General features: G+C 46.5%; 2 protein-coding genes across 5 annotated transcripts in view; one reads left to right on the top strand and one right to left on the bottom strand.

Moving 5' to 3' along the window:
- Positions 1 to 213: 213 nt before the first annotated feature.
- Positions 214 to 11,998, top strand: AGMAT (agmatinase). The gene is made up of 7 exons (XM_029064347.2): positions 214 to 737; positions 4,398 to 4,600; positions 5,952 to 6,000; positions 7,189 to 7,384; positions 9,749 to 9,928; positions 10,595 to 10,679; positions 11,781 to 11,998. The coding sequence occupies exons 1-7, from the start codon at positions 319 to 321 to the stop codon at positions 11,852 to 11,854; spliced, it is 1,206 nt and encodes a 401-aa protein (XP_028920180.1). The 5' UTR covers positions 214 to 318; the 3' UTR covers positions 11,855 to 11,998.
- A 978-nt stretch (positions 11,999 to 12,976) lies between these two features.
- The window catches only part of DNAJC16 (DnaJ heat shock protein family (Hsp40) member C16), a 50,372-nt gene continuing 43,606 nt past the window's right edge, over positions 12,977 to 19,742 (bottom strand). The window contains exons 12-15 of one of the 4 annotated variants that reach the window (XM_029065400.2): positions 18,469 to 18,549; positions 18,268 to 18,366; positions 17,146 to 17,313; positions 12,977 to 16,556 (exon numbers count right to left, since the gene is read on the bottom strand). In XM_029065400.2, the coding sequence (XP_028921233.1) occupies positions 16,154 to 16,556; positions 17,146 to 17,313; positions 18,268 to 18,366; positions 18,469 to 18,549 (751 nt within the window). In that variant the 3' untranslated portion in view covers positions 12,977 to 16,153. Of the gene's footprint in view, positions 16,557 to 17,145; positions 17,317 to 18,261; positions 18,367 to 18,468; positions 18,550 to 19,742 lie in introns of all 4 variants that reach the window. The other 3 variants (XM_029065399.2, XM_029065398.2, XM_029065397.2) reach the window with 3 other exon arrangements.

Here is a 19,742-nt window from a genome sequence, read left to right on the forward strand (position 1 = left end):
CTCTGCACTCAGTATGGCTGGGAGGCCCCTGCCCTCTTCTCCTCTATTTTGTACCACTGGCCCTGCCCCAATGGAACCCCCACCCCCTTCCACTTCTGGCTCCAGAATTCCTGTCCCTTTACTTTAAAGCCCCTCCCTCCTCGCTTTTCAAAATAAAGCTTTAGCTGGAAATATTTGGCTACTCTGCCCTTTGAACCGGGGGTGAGTTACTGATCAAACAACGGCGCCTCTGCGTTGGAAACTGAAAGGGGCTGATCTGGGCTCTGTCGCCTGGCCGTTCGGGATCAGGAGAAGAATTTTTGGCCCCAGATTGGAAGCATGGAGCGGCTCCTTTCTTCCCAGTGCAGCAAGCTGCTCCAGGGCCCTTTATTCCTGAGGGAATTCTGCTCTTCAGCCGGCCGCTCTACCAGGCTATCCTCTGGGAAGGGAGGCCTGTGGCCACCGAGCCCAGGCAAATCTCATTCCGGGACTCCGTCTGCCACAGGTCGGCCGGGCTCGGGCTTCCTGCCCAGTTTGGCTCCCGGACTCCTCCAGAGCCATCACGCGGTGGCTCATCCCTCACGTCGCTGGGCCTCGGATGCCTCCTTTAACTTGCCTCCCAGTTCTGAATTTGTGGCCCGGCCCGTTGGGATCTGCTCCATGATGAGACTGCCCACACAGAGCTCACCTGAGGGGCTGGACGCAGCTTTTGTGGGCGTACCTCTGGACATCGGCACCTCTAACCGCCCTGGGGCGAGGTAAGAGACCAGCGGCCCAGGGGACAGAACACGGGCCTGGGACTCGGAGGACCTGGGTTCTAATCCCAGCACTGATACTTGCCTGCTGGGGGAACCTTGGCAAATCATTTAAATTCTCTGGGCCTCAGTTTCCTCATCTGTAAAAATGGGGATTAATACCTATTCTCCCTCCTACTTAGACTGACAGCCATACACATCTATTCCCTCTTGACTGTAAACTCATTGTGCGCAGGGAATGTGTCTGTTATATTGTTCTACTGTAAAAACAAATTATGTTATTAGTTAAGCGCTTACTATATATCAGGCACTGTTCTAAGCACTGCTGTGGTAGATACAAGATAAATGGGTTGGACACGGTTCCTGTCCTACATAGTGCTCACAGTCTTAATCCCCATTTTATAGTTGAGGGAACTGAGGCACAGAGAAGTTAAGTGACTTACTCAAGGACACATAGCCGACAAGTGGTGGAGCTGGGATTGGAACCCATGATCTCCTTCTGACTCCAAGGCCCATATTCTATTCATTCAATAGTATTTATTGAGCGCTTACTATGTGCAGAGCACTGTACTAAGCGCTTGGAATGAACAAGTCAGCAACAGATAGAGACAGTCCCTGCCGTTTGACGGGCTTACGGTCTAATCGGGGGAGACGGACAGACGAGAACAATGGCAATAAATAGAATCGAGGCGATGTACAATTCATTAACAAAATAAATAGGGTAATGAAAATATATACAGTTGAGCAGACGAGTACAGTGCTGAGGGGATGGGAAGGGGGGGGAGGAGCAGAGGGAAATGGGGGGAAAAGAGGGTTAAGCTGCGGAGAGGTGAAGGGGGTGGTCGAGGGAGTAGAGGGAGAAGGGGACCTCAGTCTGGGGAGGCCTCTTGGAGGAGGTGAGTTTTAAGTAGGGTTTTGAAGAGGGAAAGAGAATCAGTTTGGCGGAGGTGAGGAGGGAGGGCGTTCCGGGACCGCGGGAGGACGCGACCCGGGGGTCGACGGCGGGATAGGCGAGACCGAGGGACGGCGAGGAGGCGGGTGGCGGAGGAGCGGAGCGTGCGGGGTGGGCAGTAGAAAGAGAGAAGGGAGGAGAGGTAGGAAGGGGCAAGGTGATGCAGAGCCTCGAAGCCTAGAGTGAGGAGTTTTTGTTTGGAGCGGAGGTTGATGGGCAACCACTGGAGGTGTTTAAGAAGGGGAGTGACATGCCCAGATCATTTCTGCAGAAAGATGAGCCGGGCAGCGGAGTGAAGAATAGACTGGAGCGAAGCGAGAGAGGAGGAAGGGAGATCAGAGAGAAGGCTGACATGGTAGTCTAGCCGGGAAATAACAAGACCCCGTCGCAGAAAGGTAGCCATTTGGGTGGAGAGGAAAGGGCGGATCTTGGCGACATTGTAAAGGTGAAACCGGCAGGTCTTGGTAACAGATAGGATGTGTGGGGTGAACGAGAGAGACGAGTCAAGGATGACACCGAGATTGCAGGCCTGAGGCCATGCTGCTTCTCTCCCAAGCGGTTAATATAGTGCTCTGCCCACAGTAAGTGCTCAATAAATGTGATTGGCTGACTGACTGCTAGCTCATCGTAGGTACAGGGACTGTGTCCAAACCAATTATCTCGTATCTATTCTAACACTTGATACAGAGCACAAAGTAAACACTTAAATACTATAGGAAATTATTATTAGTATTATTATGAGCTGCTATAGAATAATAATAATTATGGTATTTAAGCGCTTACAAATTTTGAATCCCCATTTTAGAGATGAGGTAACTGAGGCACAGAGAAGTTAAGCGGTTTACCCAAGGCCACACAGCAGACAAGTGATGGAACTGGGATTAGAACCCAGGTCCTTCTGACTCTCAAGCCCGGGTTTAGTGGCAAGAGCACGGGCTTGGGTGTCAGAGGATGTGGGTTCTAATCCTGGCTTTGCCACTTTGCTGCATGACCTTGGGCAAGTCACTTCACTTCTCTGGGCCTCAGTTATGTAAAATGGGGATTAAGACTGTGAGCCCTCCATGGAGCAACCTGATTACCTTGTATCCACCCCAGTGCTTAGAACAGCGTTTGGCACATAGTGAGCACTTTACAAATACCAACATTAATAATAATTGCAGTGTTTGTTAAGCTCTGTGTGCCGAGCACTGTACTAAGAGCTGGGCTAGATACAAGATCATCAGGTCCCACATGGGGCTCACAGTCTAGGTAGAAAAACAGCAGGTATTGAATCCCCATTTTGTGGATGAGGGAACTGAGGGACAGAGAAGTCAAGCGACTTACCCAAGGTCACACAGCAGACAAGTGGTGGAGCCGAGATTAAGACCCAGGTCCTCTGATTCCCAGGCCCGTGCTCTTTCCACTAGGACATGTTGCTTCTCTGAGGAAACAGGTATTTAATTCCCAGTTTTCCAGTTGAGAAAACTGAGGTCTGGAGAGGTTAAGTGATTTGCCCAAGGTCACACAGCAGACAAGTGGCAGAACCTGGTTTAGAACCCAAGTCCTCTGACTCCCAAGCCCGTGCTCTTGCCACTAGGCCAAGCTGCTGCCTGCTGCCTTTCATATTGATATCCTCAATTTATCTTCACAAAATACCTGTGAGGTGGAGAGGTAGGAATTAATATTCCCATTTTGCAGATGAGAAAATAGGCAAGGAGGTTAAACGACTTGCCTGAGGTCAGTGGCAGAACTGGGACTCGGTTTCCCGACTCCTGTTATTAAGCTCTTTCCCCTGGACCCAAGATCAAATCACTGGTCAAATGACTCATCATCATCAATGGTATTGAGTGCTTACCATGTGCAGAGCACTGTAGTAAGCACTTGAGAGAGTACGATACAACAGAGGGCTCACGGCACCAGCTATCTTTGATTTCGCTCAGAGGCATCTAATATCCGGAGGCTTGTGATCAGATGAAATCATCTCCAACGATAATAATAATAATGATGATACTTGTTAAGCGCTTACTATGTATCCAACACTGTTCTAAGAGCTGAGGTAGACACAAGCTAATCAGATTGGACACAGACCCTGACCCATGTGGGGCTCACAGTCTTAATCCCCATTTTGCAGGTGACTGACCTGAGGCGCAGAGAATAATAATTATAATTGTGGCATTTGTTAAGTGCTTACTATGTTCCAGGCACTGTACTAAGTGCTGGAGTGGGTAAAAGCAAATTGGGTTGGACACAGTCCCTGTCCCACATGGGACTCACAGTCTCAATTCCCACTTTACAGATGAGGCAACTGAGGCCCAGAGAAGTGAAGTGACTTGCCCAAGGCAACACAGGAGACACATGGAGAAGACAATATTAGAACCCAAGACCTTCTGACTCCCAGGCCCATGGAGAAGCAGCATGGCTTAGTGGAAAGAGCCCGGACTTGGGAGTCAGAAGAAATGTGTTCTAATCCCGGCTCTGCCACTTGTCTGCTGTGTGACCTTGGGCAAGCCACTGAACTTCTCTGTGCCTCAGTGACCTCATCTGGAAAATGGGGATTAAAACTGAGCCCCACATGGGACAACCCGATTACCTTGTATCTACCCCAGCACTTAGAACAGTGCTTGGCACATAATAAGCGCTTAACAAATACCATTATTATTACACTAGGCCATATTGCTTCCTGTGCTGCTTGCAACTCCAGTAGATAACTGGGTCCGTTCTCTCCTTCGCAGGTTTGGACCTCGCCGCATCCGGGAGGAGTCAGTATTGTTGCGGAGGATGAATCCAAGCACTGGAGCCCTTCCTTTCCAATCCCTCATGGTAGCAGACCTAGGGGACGTGAACGTCAACCTTTACAACCTCCAAGACAGCTGTCGGCAAATCCGAGAAGCCTACCAGAAAATCGTAGCTTCCCACTGTATTCCTCTCACCCTGGGTAATGAAACCACAGCAAGCGCGATTCTTGGTGACCGTAGCTTACCGCAGTCTTCCTGATATCCTTGAGTCCCCGTCGAGTGACAGGGAATGGGAGCAGAGTGCACAGAATTCCGATTTAACTCATTTCCGTACTTGGGAATCTCCTGTTAGGAGAGGTATTGTAAAAGGAGAGAAAGGAGGAATCCTTTTCTTTATTTGAAAAAGTGGGTTATGGGGTCGACCAGAGAGATCGTCCCCATAGTTTTCCAGACTTATTTTTGGACAAGATCTGGGAGCTTCTAATCAGGGTGGGAAAGACCCAAAATGATGGCTTTCTGACCAATAAAACTCTTTGAAGTGCCCTTCCCCTCCCCAATCCTCAGTCCCACTAAAATCCAAGCTGAGTGGAAAAAGCAAGGTCCTGGAAGTCAGAGGAGCTAGGTTCCAAATCTGGCTCAACACTTGTCTGTATGTGACTTTGGACAAGTCACTTGACTTCTCTGTGCCTCAGTTCCCTCATCTGCAAAATGGGGATTCAATACCTGTTCTCTCTCCTACTTTGACCGTGAGCTGCATGTTGGTCCTGATCCTTGTGCAGTGCTTGGCACATAGTAAGTGCTTGACAAATACCACAGTTATTACTATTATTTTTACCCCTGCTCCCTCCCCAGACTCAAAATGAAATGTTACTCCTTTGTTCCAAATTAATATACAGCCAGAATATGCCATTAATCTAAAGGGGCCTCTTTCAATTTCAGCGCCCTGCCGTTTTATTTATACTGTCTCCCCCTCTAGACTGTAAGCTTGCTGCCGGCAGGAATGTATCTGTTAAATTGTTACATTGTACTCTCCCAAGCACTCAGCACAGTGCTTTACATACAGTAAGTGCTCAATAAATACAAGTGATTGGCTGACAGACCTGCAAAACCAGGTGTTAAGAAGGGTTTGACAGGCAGTAACATTTTTCCTCCACCTTCAGCTGAGTGCCAGTATCTATGGCAGCACAATCTCTGGAATTTTTTCTCATTAGACCAAGATTCTGAGCTCTCCCTTTTCTTTCTCTGGACACACAGCTGGATCAACCTGCTGATTCCTTAGCCTGCCCACTTATAAGGCCGCTGACATTTTGAGAACAGTATTTGTGTTTCTCGAATAAGTACATTCTCTGGACTTATTTTGCACATCTGTTGCCCTAACTTCCTCTCCTAATTAGGCGTGCAAATGCCATTCTACCCCCAAAGTCAGGTTTCACTTCAGTGCTGACGACACCCCTTTCATATCGTCAGAAGGTGAAGGGCCCCCAGATAGGAGATTGTTGTACGTATTATGAGATTCCCCTACCACTCATGGATTTCTTTCTCTGATTGTAGGTGGAGATCACACAATCACGTACCCCATCTTGCAAGCAGTGGCAGAAAAGTGAGTTGGGTAGAAGGATGACGTGTAACATTTGGTTACTGCGACCAAGGCAGGGGAAAGGTGGAGGGCGTTGAAAGCAAGGTCAACTGGGGAAGGGCTTTCTGCAGGCGTTTTTTATTTTATAGTAAAAGATCCGCTCCCAGAGATGACCCTTGGGAAATTCTACCCTGTCCTGTGGATCCATCTGAACCAGCTTAGAGGCAGAGCAGAAAAAAAAAGAAGCGAGTGAATGGGAGATTTAAATTAGACCTGTGCTCTGCAGGGGTGACTCCAGGGCCACTCTTGGAGTTGGAACCCCAACCATGAGACCCATTGAAGGCCTGAAATCCACATCCATTTCCTCAGTTTACGCTTGGTGATCTTTCCCATCAAATTTTAAGTTTCTTCAGGTGGGGACACGTCCTTTACCTCTCCAAACATCGTGTAGTGCTCTGCACATTGTAGGCTCTCAGTGACTATGGATGAAAATGACTTCCTCCTCTGATCATAGTTCATTTTTCCTCTGAGGGTTCATAAGGCTTGGAAGTTGGGAAGGGACAAGTTGAAACCAGGAAAATTTCATGGTTAGCCACGAGATAGTTTGTGGCCACATGAAGTAGAAATTGCAGAGAGGATACAGATATGGTACTAACGCTTCTACTGTTATCAGAGAAGCAGCATGGTCTAGTGGATAGGGCACCGGCCTAGGAGTCAGAGGGACCTGGGTTATAATCCTGGCTCTGCCACTTGTCTGCTGGGTGACTCTGGGCAGGTCACTTCACTTCTCTGTGCCTCAGTTACCTCATCTGTAACATGGGGATTATTAATAATAATAATAATGATAATAATGATGATGTTGGTATTTCTTAAGAGCTTACTCTGTGCCAAGCACTGGGGAGGTAATCAGGTTGTCCCACGTAGGGCTCACAGTCTTCACCCCCATTTTACAGATGAGGTAACTGAGGCACAGAGAAGTTAAGTGACTTGCCCAAAGTCACACAGCTGACAGGCGACAGAGCCAGGATTCAAACCCCTGACCTCTGACTCCCAAGTCCGGGCTCTTGCCACTAAGCCACACTGCTTACTGTGAGCCCCATTTGGGACGTGAACCGGGTCCAACCTGATACGGTTGTATCTACCCCAGCACTTAGTACAACGCCTGGCACATAGTACGCGCTTAAATACTACGATTATTAATATCGTTATTAGATACGGGCCAGTAGGGCTAGTGCACGTGGATGCCCACACGGACACGGCTGACCAAGCCTTGGGAGAGAAGCTGTACCACGGGACTCCCTTTCGCCGGTGTGTGGACGAAGGAATCCTGGACTGCAAGCGAGTGGTGCAGATTGGCATTCGAGGCTCTTCCAATACTGTGGACCCTTACAAATTCAGCAGAGACCAGGTGCCTTACATTAGACGCCCCCCTCCCCAAATCTCTCCCTGTCCCCACCAAACATCTGCCAAGCAGGCCCCTCTGACAGTCAACTTGAGAAGCAGCGTGGCCTAGTGGAAAGAACACAAGACTGGGAGCCTGGATTCTAATCCCAGCTCCGCTCCGTGCCTCCCGTGTGACTTTGGACAAGTCGCTTGTCTTCTCTGTGCCTGTTCCCTCATCTGTAAAATGGGGATTAAATACCTGTTTCCCTCCATCTTAGACTCCAAGGCCCATGTTGGGTAGGAACTGTGTCCAATTTGATTCATCTATCCTGGCTGTGGAAAGAGCACGGGCTTGGGAGTCAGAGGTCATGGGTTCGAATCCCAGCTCTGCCACTTGTCAGCTGTGTGACTGGGGGCAAGTCACTTAACTTCTCTGTGCTTCAGTTACCTCATCTGTAAAATGGGGATTAAGACTGTGAGCCTCACGAGGGACAACCTAATTAGTAAGCACTTAACAAGTACCAACATTATTATAGCAAGCAATTAGCAAATATGATAGTGAAGTGATAAGATGAGATTTCTGGAGGGCGCTAACTCAGTTCTCATTTCTGACGGAGAAAGAGAGGCTCATTATTTTGGCCAACAGAATCATCGAACCAGAAGGTGGAAATAGGCGAAAGCTCTTCCCAACTCATTCTTGACTTTACTCAGGAGGTGGGTAGACCACTTGTGACCTTGGGCAAGTCATTTCATTTCCTCTGTGCCTCAGTTACCTCATCTGTAAAATGGGGATTGAGGTTGTGAGCCCACCTGGGACAGAGACTGTGTCCAATCTGGCTCGCATGTATCCACCCCAGCGTTTAGTGCGGTGTCTGGCACATAGTAAGCGCTTAACAAATACCATAATTATGATTATTACCATTTTGGAACAGTGGACACAGGTAGAAGAAAAATGGCTTTTAATGGCAACTCTCAGGAATGAGGTAGGCTACTTTGAGCAAGAAACAGCATGGTCCAGGGAATAGAACACGGGCCTGGGAGTTAGAAGTACCTGGGTTCTAATCCTGACTCTGCCACTTTTCTGCTGTATGACCTTGGGCAAGTCACTTCACTTCTCTGTGCCTCAGTTATCTCATCAATAAAATGGGGATGAAGACTGTGAGCCCCATGTGGGACTAGGACTGTGTCCAACCTGATTATTTTGTATCTACCCCATTGCTTTGTACCAGACACACATCACACATCAAGCACATATACCATAAAAAAACTCCAACTCCAAGGAGTTACCATCATCATCGATGAGCACTCACTGTGCGCTGTACTAAGTGCTTGGGAGAGTACACTACAGAGTTGGTAAACAAATTCCCTGCCCACAGCAAGCTTACAGTCTAGAAAGGGAGACAAATAAATATAAAGTCATTCTTTGGATTTGTTCGGTAATATTGGGAAGGAATCTGGGGAACTGAAGCAGCTGGAGATCATAATTCCAGAATCTGATTTACAACCACAAAGAGGATAATAAGACCAAGCTAAAAATCACTGAGACCAGTCTTGGCTAAACTGCTTTGCAAATGGCAGAAGGCTATCCACTAGGCCTTTGAGGAAGCATGGTTAAGTTCTTCTAATAGTAGGATGTAATCTGTGTCCTTCTCTTATGGACCTGCTTCATTACCTCCAAAACTGAAAGGAAAAATGTCCACCCGCCCTTCTGCTATTCAGGGTCACTTGACGTTCCCTCCAGGGTCACCGATGTAAAGAGAGTAACAACAACAACAACAATAACAATAATAATAATAATGGTTAAGCGCTTACTATGTGCTGGGGTAGATACAAGGTTGTCAGCTTGGGCGTAGTACGTGTCCCACATGGGGCTTGAGGTTTTAATTTCCATTTTACAGATGAGGCAACTGAGGCACAGAGAAGTTAAGGGCTTGCCTCAAGGTCACACAGCAGACAAGTAGCAGAGCCTGGATTAGGTCTTTCTGACTCCCAAGCCCATGCTCAATCCATTAGGCCATGCTGCTTAAGAGAACTACAGAGACCATCTCTTCCAAGAGGGCTTCTCCCATTAAGCTCTCTTTTCCCCAACTACCTCTCCCTTTCTCTTCTGTGTCATCTATGCACTTGGATTTGGGCCCTTTGGGCATCTGATATTCACCCCACAGCACTTAGGTATATATCTTTGAATTATTTATATTAATGTCTTTCCCCTCTAGACTGTAAGCTCACCGTGGGCAGGGAACATATCTACCAACTCTGTTGTATTCTGCTCTCCCAAATGTTTACTACAGTGCTCTGCACAAAGTAAGCACTCAATATTTACCAATGATTGATTCCACAAAGAAGGATTACAGTCGTACCAGTTTTCTCTCACTTTGACACTTAATAGGGTTTCCGGGTTGTCCTGGCTGAAGATTGCTGGCTCAAGTCATTGGTGCCGCTGATGGGAGAAGTCAGGAAACAGTTGGGGAACAAACCCATTTACATCAGTTTTGATATAGATTCCTTGGATCCTGCCTACGCTCCCGGTACTGGGACACCTGAGATTGCAGGTCTCACACCCAGTCAGGTAAGCACTGAAAATGGGGCGGGGGGGAACCGAAAACCAACCAAAAAACTCACCTCGACACATCTCTTTCCTCAGTTTAGCTGTCATTCTAAGGGGGGTTTGGAAGAGAAAGCAGCATGGCTCAGTGGAAAGAGCAGGGGCTTGGGAGTCAGAGGTCATGGGTTCAAATCCCAGCTCTGCCACTTATCAGCTGACTGTGGGCAAGTCACTTAGCTTCTCTGTGCCTCAGTTCCCTCATCTGTAAAATGGGGATTAACTGTGAGCCTCACGTGGGACAACCTGATGACCCTGTATCTCCCCCAGCGCTTAGAACAATGCTCCGCACATAGTAAGCGCTTAACAAATACTAACATTATTATTATTATTAACTGGGAAAACAGTCCAAAAGAAAATTTAAAAAGCTTAGTAAAGTTCATTCATTCAATACTATTTACTGAGCGCTTACTATGTGCAGAGCACTGTACTAAGCATTTAGAATGTACAATTCGGCAGCAGATAAAGACAATCCTTGCCCAATGACAGGCTTATAGTCTAATCACTTAAGTCTTCTCAAGTGGCAGGACGATGGAAAGCGACAGGTAATTCTTGATTATGGCTGCAGTAAATAGCACCTTATTGGATCTGGGAAACGGGAATTGAGGTAACTGACCTTTTTCTCTCTCCTAGGCTTTGGAGATCATCCGTGGATGTCAAGGGCTGAACATAGTTGGCTGTGACCTTGTTGAAGTTGCACCAATGTATGATAGCTCTGGTGAGTCAGTAAGAGGAGTTACTCTTGGGGAACAGCTGGCCTGAATGGTGATTACTTGGTTCAGTTAATAGAAATGCTCATTAAAATCAGACAACCCTCACTGTGGGCAGAAATGTGTCTATTATATTGTACTCTCCCAAGCGCTTAGTAGGGTACTTTGCACCCAGTAAGCACTCAATAAGTGCGATTGAACAGACTAAACCTTCCCTCCAGGTAGAAAATAAAGTTAAAACTTTGAACCTTACAGCCCCCTGGGAAGTAGGTACGCAGTACTAATCTTTTTTCCACACTGTAGAGTAAGAAGACAGGTTTGCCTGCTGGTAACTTAGCGGTCCTTTTTACATGCTCTTTTTTCAATGAACTTTTAATGTCTTACTTGGGGGTTGCACCTTTATTCTGGGATCATTTTGAGGGCAAATCGTTTTCACTGTTAAACTAACACTTAAGCTAAAGCAGCTATGCAATTTACAACTGAAGGGCAGAATCTCGCAGCAACTATAAACTCCTTGATTCCATACTAAAAGCCTAATCTGGGTTGGGCCGTGGTAAATTTACTTAGTTAATAGTAATAACAATGATCTTGTACAAGAAACTCATTTGACACATTAGGAGAAACCCCTGTTAAGGGGAAGGGAGAAAAACCGGGACTGAATTTCAAAATGCTTTTGTACAATGAATGCTTAAAGCTCCTTCAACTAATCAGCTGTATTTATTGAGCACTTACTCTTTGCAGAGCACTATACTAAGCCCTTGGGAGAGTACAAGACAGAGTTGGTAGACACATTCCCTGCCCAAAGGAGCTTACAGTCTAGAGGGGAAGATGGGTAGCCTACCAACTTTGCTATATTGTATTCTCCCAAGGGCTTAGTACAGTGCTCTGAACGCAGCAAATAGCCCAATAATTATCGCTGATTGATTGATGGAAGGAGACTGTCTCTTGGGAAGTGAGGTTTCCAGCAGTTAGATGATCGGTCAGGAAGACCTCCGGGAAAGTGACTGCCCATTATGGAAAGCTAAACTCAGCTGAAAGGAACAATGGCAACTAGGAGCTACTTGGTATTCACAGTGGATTTAATCACAGTGGATTGTCTGTCTTTGCAGGAAACACAGCGCTCTTAGCAGCCAACCTGCTGTTTGAAATGCTGTGCGCCCTCCCTCAAGTGAAAACTGTCTGAGTTGTTTCCAGGCTTCCAGCTGGTCAATATGAAATTTGCCTAAACCCGCAGGCGGCTCCCAAGACACACTACAAGAACAGAAGGATTATTTTTTTTTTTAATGAAGAGTTTAAGAAATAAGCAACTTCACTTGGCTCTCAGGAATCAGACTTTGTTTTCAACTCTTGTACCTATAGCGCTTTCAGTTTAAAATGCTGTAGGTTTTGGACTTCTGGGTAAGAAAAACAAAACAAAGTGTCAGACACACAGATAGCGAACAGGTTTTCACAGGGCAGAATTTTTTATACACAGGGAATGGGATAAAATTCACTACAGCAGTGATTGATTATTCACTAAACCATGTTATAAAGATCTATGCCCCGCCCTCTAGGCAGTAAGCTCACTGTGGACAGGGAACATCTACCAACTCTGTAGTATTGCCTCTCCCCCGTGTTTAGTAAAGTGCTCCATACATAGTAAGCACTCAATAAATACCACTGATTGACTCTGATTGATTAACTCTCTCCACAAGCACAGCAGGATCCTAAACTTTGAAAGGTTCCTTTTCTGGAAAAAAAAAAGGCAAAAAACTTTTAATGGCTCATTTGGGATTTGCAACCTTTGTTCTAGGTCATTTTGAGCACAAATCTGAAGAATCATGGAGATTCAAATGTAGGCCTCCAAGAAGTAAACTTCTTGTCCAATGGAACGAGAATAGATGGGCGGAAAGCTATTTCATTCCAGACAACTGGGTTTTAAAGAACCATCGGGCAACGGTTTTCTGCCAGTACCCTAAGGAAGACAAGCTATTTCCCACCTGTGTACTAAGATAATAATAATAATAATGTTGGTATTGGTTAAGCGCTTATTCTGTGCAGAGCACTGTTCTAAGCGCTGGGGTAGATACAGGGGAATCAGGTTGTCCCATGTGAGGCTCACAGTTAATCCCCATTTTACAGATGAAGTAACTGAGGCACAGAGAAGTTAAGTGACTTGCCCACAGTCACACAGCTGACAAGTGGCACTCTAGGACAGCAATCCCGACATCCAAGATGAAAACACTGACCCAATCCACGGGATTCCCAAATTCGCTATTCCTTCCACTTCCTCACAGGCCTATCAATAACCAAAGTACAACACAAGTCTTGCCCCCAAATCATCACACATTAAAATAGTTTATTTCCGTTTCCAATCTGTAACAGTCTTAAAACAAAATAACATTAACATCAGTGCCTGTTCACAATACAAAAACAAACATAAAAAAGACACAATTTGCCAAATAAGTTATTTGTTCCTAAGAGTATCAAAAGTGCAAAATATTCACCTTCTTTTCAGACCGTCTCCCAGGTGTGATCATTCCCTGGCAAACTTTAGCTGAGCTGATAGCGGGTTTTGCAGCTGCAGGCTGCTCCTGGGTATACTACAGTCAGTCTACATTCAAAGGAAAATGTCCCGTGCTTGGACTTGGGCAACATTCCCCCTTGTCGTAAAGATGTTTCCTTCAGCTAAGAATTCTACAAAAAAGTGGGTTTTGCATGTTTCCTTTAATTCTTATTTCCAACCAAGCCACTCATTTCAAACAAATCCAGCCCTACCTTTTTTTCAAGCTAGGAAGACGATACGTACAATTGGCATGTGCAGTTGGGTTTGGCCAACACAGATGAGGAGAGGCCAGTTAAGAAAGAAGATAAGGATCTCTCGACTTTTTGAAAGCGACAGTGATTTTTACATGCCAGTAAGGGGAGAGTGCATTCCTGGTGGCAAATGATGCCCTGACGGGGCAGCTTTTGCCATAGTGCCACTGTGTAGCCAAAGGTCGCCTGGTACGGGGCGGGCAGAGAGGCGAGTGTGCTGCTGGAAGTGCAGCCGGACAGTAGATTTATTTTCTTCTGAAATGGTGAGCTGCCATTTTCTTCTCTGATTCCCTCTGAGCTGTAAGTCCACCCAGAATTTGTGCCAGCCGAAAAGGAACCCAATTCTAAAAATACGAATCGCCCAATCTGACAGCCCGCAGACGCTCACGATGATACCACAAATCTGACTTTACACATGGCTCTCACTTTCGATTCCGCTACCTTATCCAAGAAAGGCCGCCCGAGTGGTGGTCTTCAACCTCACATTTGTTTTCCACTGATTAATATGGTAATTAGAAATCAACTTTAACAAGGGAAAGTTCAGGTGGTTTGGGTCCAAGGTTAAGTAAGACTTAAAACAAAGATCAACAGACCCTAGGGGACTTTTAAAATGAGTACTAAATTAAAAACACTCTCAGAGTGGAAAGCTAGATTGCCAGAGTCACTGAGGTCCAAATCTCTCCTTAGGAATGTTTCCAGCCCAAACGTTGCTGCCTTGTGCTAGTACATGGAGCTGAAAGTGCATAGGGTCACGCAGTCTATATTGTCCTCGCTGAGCAAAGTGCAAAGAAGGAAGCAGCAAGTTAGAGATGAAAAGTTTGTTTTTTCAGGCCCTCAGTGAGGAACCCCCAAGGGGAGGGAAATGTAATGACTAAAAACAAGTGAACCCAAAAGTCCCATGTTAAAACCTCAAGCTGAATGACCGCGGGGGTCTTCGGGGGCCAAGTTACGCTAGGGGTGGGCTAAGTAGTCTAACAATCCTGAGCCCCGCTGCACCTGAAAGTCATGAGAATCCCTTCAAAATTTTAAGCCCTCTAAATGTGAATGGAAGGGCTCTCCCCGACTGGGCTATTTTTTGGACTGATCTGCCATTTCTATAGGATCAAAGACAATCCCTAACCTCAGGTGTTGTTTTTTTTAGAAAACCTCTGACTCCAACCACTGCCTTTCAATCATTTGCTATTTGCCGCCTTAAGCTAGATCCTGAAACCGGGTTGGTTGGTGGGGCCTTCTTCCACGTTACTTTGGGTCAGTGGTCTGATCCACATCATCCCCCTCTCTCTTCTTGGAAAGGAAGCATCTGGGGGTGATAGACACACACTCACACACATTCAGACACTCACCCCCTCCATCTTTTGCAATTAACCTCTCGCCACCTACAGCTCTCCAGCTGGCTGGCACAGATCCCAGCTGATGGCAATTAAGCCTAACAACTCATCAAGCTACGAAAATGGATGGGTTTGTTTGACCCCTAAGCACCTGAACATTAACACAGAAAAGGTCGGAGGTGAGACAGCAAAATCATTCAGAAGCTGAAACTAAGCATCTAGACTAGTTTCCCTTGTAACAAGAGGACTTGAGCATCCAGCTCTTTTTGGGTATCAGAGTTCAAAAATACAATCATTGACAAATTTAAGTTCCTTGATACAAAGAAATGTCTGCATTGTACTAAAGATATATCACTGGGCGAGAGGGGGGTGGTAACAAGGTGCTGTCAAGTTGACGCTCTGCCAGGTATGAATATTTGTTTAAGTTTTACATATCTACCGGTTCATAGCAGCTTATCCCTACTCGGAGGAGACGAAGATTAAAGGTTATGGCTCCTAACATACATATCCTAAAATCGACAGAAGCAGAAAGGCATCGGAAAACGATACATATTTAAATGGCTCAAAGTCAATTCGGTATTTACTGCTGTGTTAACCCCTCCCTGGTTACGGTTTGAGCTGGGGAAGCAGCCTGGGGAACTAGGAGGAACACGAAACCGCTCGACCCGAGTCACCGTCCACCCTTCCCCCTGAAAAGAAAAGCGACCCGCACGCAGAGACCCCATTCACGTAAGACAATCGGCGCAGGGCCCACTACAGGGAGATACCCCCAAATACGCTCCTAGCCTCCTACCATCAGCAAAGCACATGAAGGTAAAGTTAGCTCGTTACCAAGGCCTTTCCCGAGCTGTAGAGCCTTATAAAGCTGTGGTTTCCCCCTAGTGAAACGGCATGCACCATGGCAGAAGCACTGTGGGGTCTGACTGCAAGGGGATGGTCAGGGAGGTAGGTCTGGGTGCAACGGACTTGACCTGCACAACAGGTTCGCGAGGTTCAGTCCGTACTGAGTGACTGCTGCAGGTCTGAGTCACGGTTTTTCTTCAAATAAAGAGACAGGACAGAGGAGTGGTAGGGAGCACACGCGACAAGAAGAAGAGAGGAAGAAAAACGGAGCGATCTGTCTTAAATAGTACAGCATTCAAATTAAGAAAAAAAAAAGGAAAGTGTTTTGGTACAGAGAGAATTCAACACACGGTGTCTTTCACTCCTAGGACAGGGCATAACGAAGGATGGATTCTTCTAGCCACTGGTCCTAGAAGAGTTCCTCTAAAACTTGCTGTCTGGGGTTGCTGGAAAGAACTGTTCATGGGGAATCTTCTTAAAAAGTCTGCAGTGTTAGAAACTCTTTAAAATCCTTCTCAGTCTAATTCAGGCCACGACGGGATATAGAACCTTTGTAAGGAGCCCTCCAAAAGACGTTCCATCCATAAGGACAACTTGTTTAATTTGCCTTTGATGGGTCTGGAGCCGGGACTACAGGAAGTCTTCCCCCGGGATTCACCCAGGTGGACGGAAGAATCATGGTCATTACAAGCTCCTATGGTTTCTTCTTCCTCCGGTGCTGCTTTGTGGGGTTTGAAGAGGCAGAAATATTTCTTATGGCCGTTCAGTGCCAGCACGTAGCCAGTATAGTCCCGTTCCAGGAAATGCTTATCATACTGGTTTGGGATCGGGGCAGCATCCTGAGCAAATTCTAACAGGTATTCCAGCCATTCCCGGTGTTTGTCAAGACTCAGGAAGGAGAAATGAAGACAGCTGCTCCTGTAGAAAGAGTAGAATAAGAATTTACAGGGTCTTCCAACGCGGCCTACTGAGGGGAAACACCTCTTCCAATGCGGCCTGCTGAGGGGGAAACACCAAGTAAATCACATGCGCCAACAAAACCAACAAGCAAATATTAAGGCACACGCTATGTAAACCCAGGCAAAGAAATCAGCAGAATTTCAACCTGCGGCTGGAGCCCAGAACAAGCTGCAACGCCTTTGTGGGGATCAGGAGGATCTGCAATAGAGCATATAACACTTCCCAGGTGTGGGATGACTGAGCAAAAACCAACAACTCATTTACCTTCACCGGTTTCCTTCTGGCACGGATGGAAGAAACCCAGAGCACCTTTTCAAAGGAGCTTAGAGCACAGAATTCTTCTTAATCTCCTGTCTCTCAGTGACGCGCCTTTCAGTCCACAGAGGAGAGAAATCACTCTTCACTCTACTCCAAGTCCCTCCACGCCTACTTTGTTTTGCAGTGAGGGGATCTCTGGTGTCGACTTTCACACCCAGAAGGCGGGGAAAATGCAGACTCAGGCTCCGTCATTAGGGAAGTCAGAGATGGATCTTCCACCCATACCTACCCTGTGAATGTGTAGACCTCCAAGGCAAACTTCTGTAGCAGGCTGGTCTTGGTGGGATTAGACAGGATGAGAACTACATTCATGTGGCCTGGCCTCAGGCGCACCAAATTACTGATGTACGTTACATCTGTGAGTTCAGTCACCTCGACGAAACCCTTCTTGGGAATCCTGCTGGAGAGAAACAACAGCAAGTGAAGAGGCCAGTGGAAGAGGCCAAGGCCCTGACTACAACTGCCCTAGGGAGTGGGTGGAAGATGGGTAGCTCGCTAACCTGGACACCGGTTGATCTACCGGTATGTATCAGGTAGGTTGGGAGGAGAGAGCTGCAAATCTAAGGACTGCCCAAAGCCCTTTAGGAGCATGGCATAATCAGGAAGGGGCAAATCTTTCAGCTTCCTTTCTCTCTCCCAGTGGATTTTTATTTCCATCAGTTCAGCTACAGTTTCCGGTTAGCTACCCTTATCTTATCGGTCATCCTCAAGTCTACGGCTACACCGTACCACTGCTCCCGAGCTCCGTTCTAAACTTCTTCCTGCTACCTGAACATCACAATCGTCTCTCTGCTTGGGTGACGAGGGAGAAATTATACTGGGGGAAGCTTACCTCCACAGGCCACAGCCCTCTCCACGGAAAGTCAGAGGACCTGGGTTCTAATTCTGGCTCAGCCATTTGCTTGCTGTGTGACACTGGGCAAGTCGCTTCTCTTCTCTGTGCCTCAGTTTTCTCATCTGTACAATGGGGATTCAATACCTGCTCTCTCCTTCTTCTTAGACTGTGGGCCCCATGTGGGACAGGGACTGTGTCTGACCTGATTATCTTGCATCTACCCAAGCTCAAAGTACAATGCTTGGCACATGAGTGCTTAACAAATACCATGATAATAATAATCATATGATCAAGTTATAACAATGATAATAATTATCATTATTAAGAAGAGGAAGACTAATATATATATATATATATATTCTACTACAGGATTCTTGTTGCAATGCTGTCTTCCTGAATTCCTGAATGAAAAAACACTCCTGTGTTTTTGAGGCTCGAGGGCAATGGGGGGGGGGGGAAGTGACTCCAATATAGCCTTATTACATTAGTGAGAGGAGATACAGCTCTTACTGCAACCTGTTATTTTCTTTGCTGAAGCTGGTGTCGTTCTTTTCACTCTTTTCGTTGGCTTCTTCTTTATCAGGAGGACTTGAATCTCTCTCATCACCTGAATCACTAAAAAGTAGGTAAAAGAGAGTTTTAAAAGGGAAGAGGAAAGCTGGGAGCAGAATTGAAGGACTTATCGGGGGCAGGACTGACGGATCCCAAGGGACTTACTTGAACGCCTGCACAATCACGGTGCCAAAGAGGATGAAGAGAGCAGAGAAGATCAGAGACAGGAGGGGCATCATTTCTCGCCTGTAAGAACAGTGACAAACTGAAGACAACTCTTGGAGGGGAAGGTGCGGGAAGGGTTGTTATGGTTTGACAAGTTCTGGATTCTCATTGATAACAGATAGTGGGAAAAAATCTAATTTTTCCATTACGAGGGAAGAGACAGGCTTCTGAAAGGGGACACTATTGCTAAAGGTTCAATTTACAGGCCACTTCTTCTCAGAAGAAACTTCACATCTCCTCAACAATTCGCCGAGTTTGTAAACCAAAACTCTCAAGACAAAAAAAAGAGGTAATAAGCTTAAGCTTTAGCAGCAGGATTTAGGTTTGCCAAAATAAATAAATAAATTTAATTCCCCAGAGCTCTTTAAAAGGATCAATTTTTGTTAGCAGAGTATGATTTTGGTGTGAATTTACTGGAAGGCGGGAGGATGGAGCTACATGACCTTTCTAGATACCTTCCATTTTGAGTAGTCTAAAAAAAATTCAGTCCACATCTCTCCACTCCTCAAGCACATCCAGTGGTTGACCACCCACTTCTGCAAACAAAAGCTCCTTATGACCACCGACTTCAAGCCTCTCAGCTTGCCCTCTCGTACCTCACCTCACAGAACTCCTACTACAGCCCAGCCCACACACTTCACACCTCTAGCACCAGTTTACTCACTGACCGTGGACCTTCTTCCCACGTCCTCCTGCTGGCCTGGCACTCCCCCCCCCCCCTCCATCTACACCAGACCACCACTCTCCCCACCTTCCAAGCCTTAATAAAATCACTTCTACCAGAGGTCTTCCTCCACCACAACCTCATTTCCCCTACTCCCTCTCCCTTCTGCATCATCTATGCATTTGGATCTGTACCTTTTGGGCACTCGGTATTCACCCCACCCTCAGCCCCACAGCATTTATGTACACATTTATAAGTTATTAATATCTGTCTCCCCTTCTAGACTGTAAGCTTGTGATGGGCAGGGAACGTGTCCACCGACTCTGTTGCCGTGTTCTCTCCCAAACGCTTAGTACAGCGCTCTGCACACAGTGTTCACGCAATAAACATCACTGATTGATAGTCTCTGATCTCACCTTTGTTCTTTGACCAATACAGCAATGTGAGAAAAAAATGATAATATCTCCAATTGCACCTGGAAGGAAATGCAAGGAGGAAATGCAAGCTAGTAGCAGAGAGGCAGGAGTAGCCCAGCTTCCTGACCAAACAG

The sequence above is a fragment of the Ornithorhynchus anatinus genome, chromosome 5 (genome assembly GCF_004115215.2).
Source record: "Ornithorhynchus anatinus isolate Pmale09 chromosome 5, mOrnAna1.pri.v4, whole genome shotgun sequence".
In the NCBI taxonomy this organism is placed as follows: Eukaryota; Metazoa; Chordata; class Mammalia; order Monotremata; family Ornithorhynchidae; genus Ornithorhynchus; species Ornithorhynchus anatinus.

Bases quoted from the DNA above. Each gene is read 5' to 3' on its own strand.
- AGMAT (XM_029064347.2), top strand. From the start codon at position 319: ATGGAGCGGCTCCTTTCTTCCCAGTGCAGCAAGCTGCTCCAGGGCCCT. The intron at 6,001-7,188 runs GTGAGTTGGGTA...TATCGTTATTAG, and splicing joins TTGCAAGCAGTGGCAGAAAA to ATACGGGCCAGTAGGGCTAG. The intron at 9,929-10,594 runs GTAAGCACTGAA...TCTCTCTCCTAG, and splicing joins CAGGTCTCACACCCAGTCAG to GCTTTGGAGATCATCCGTGG.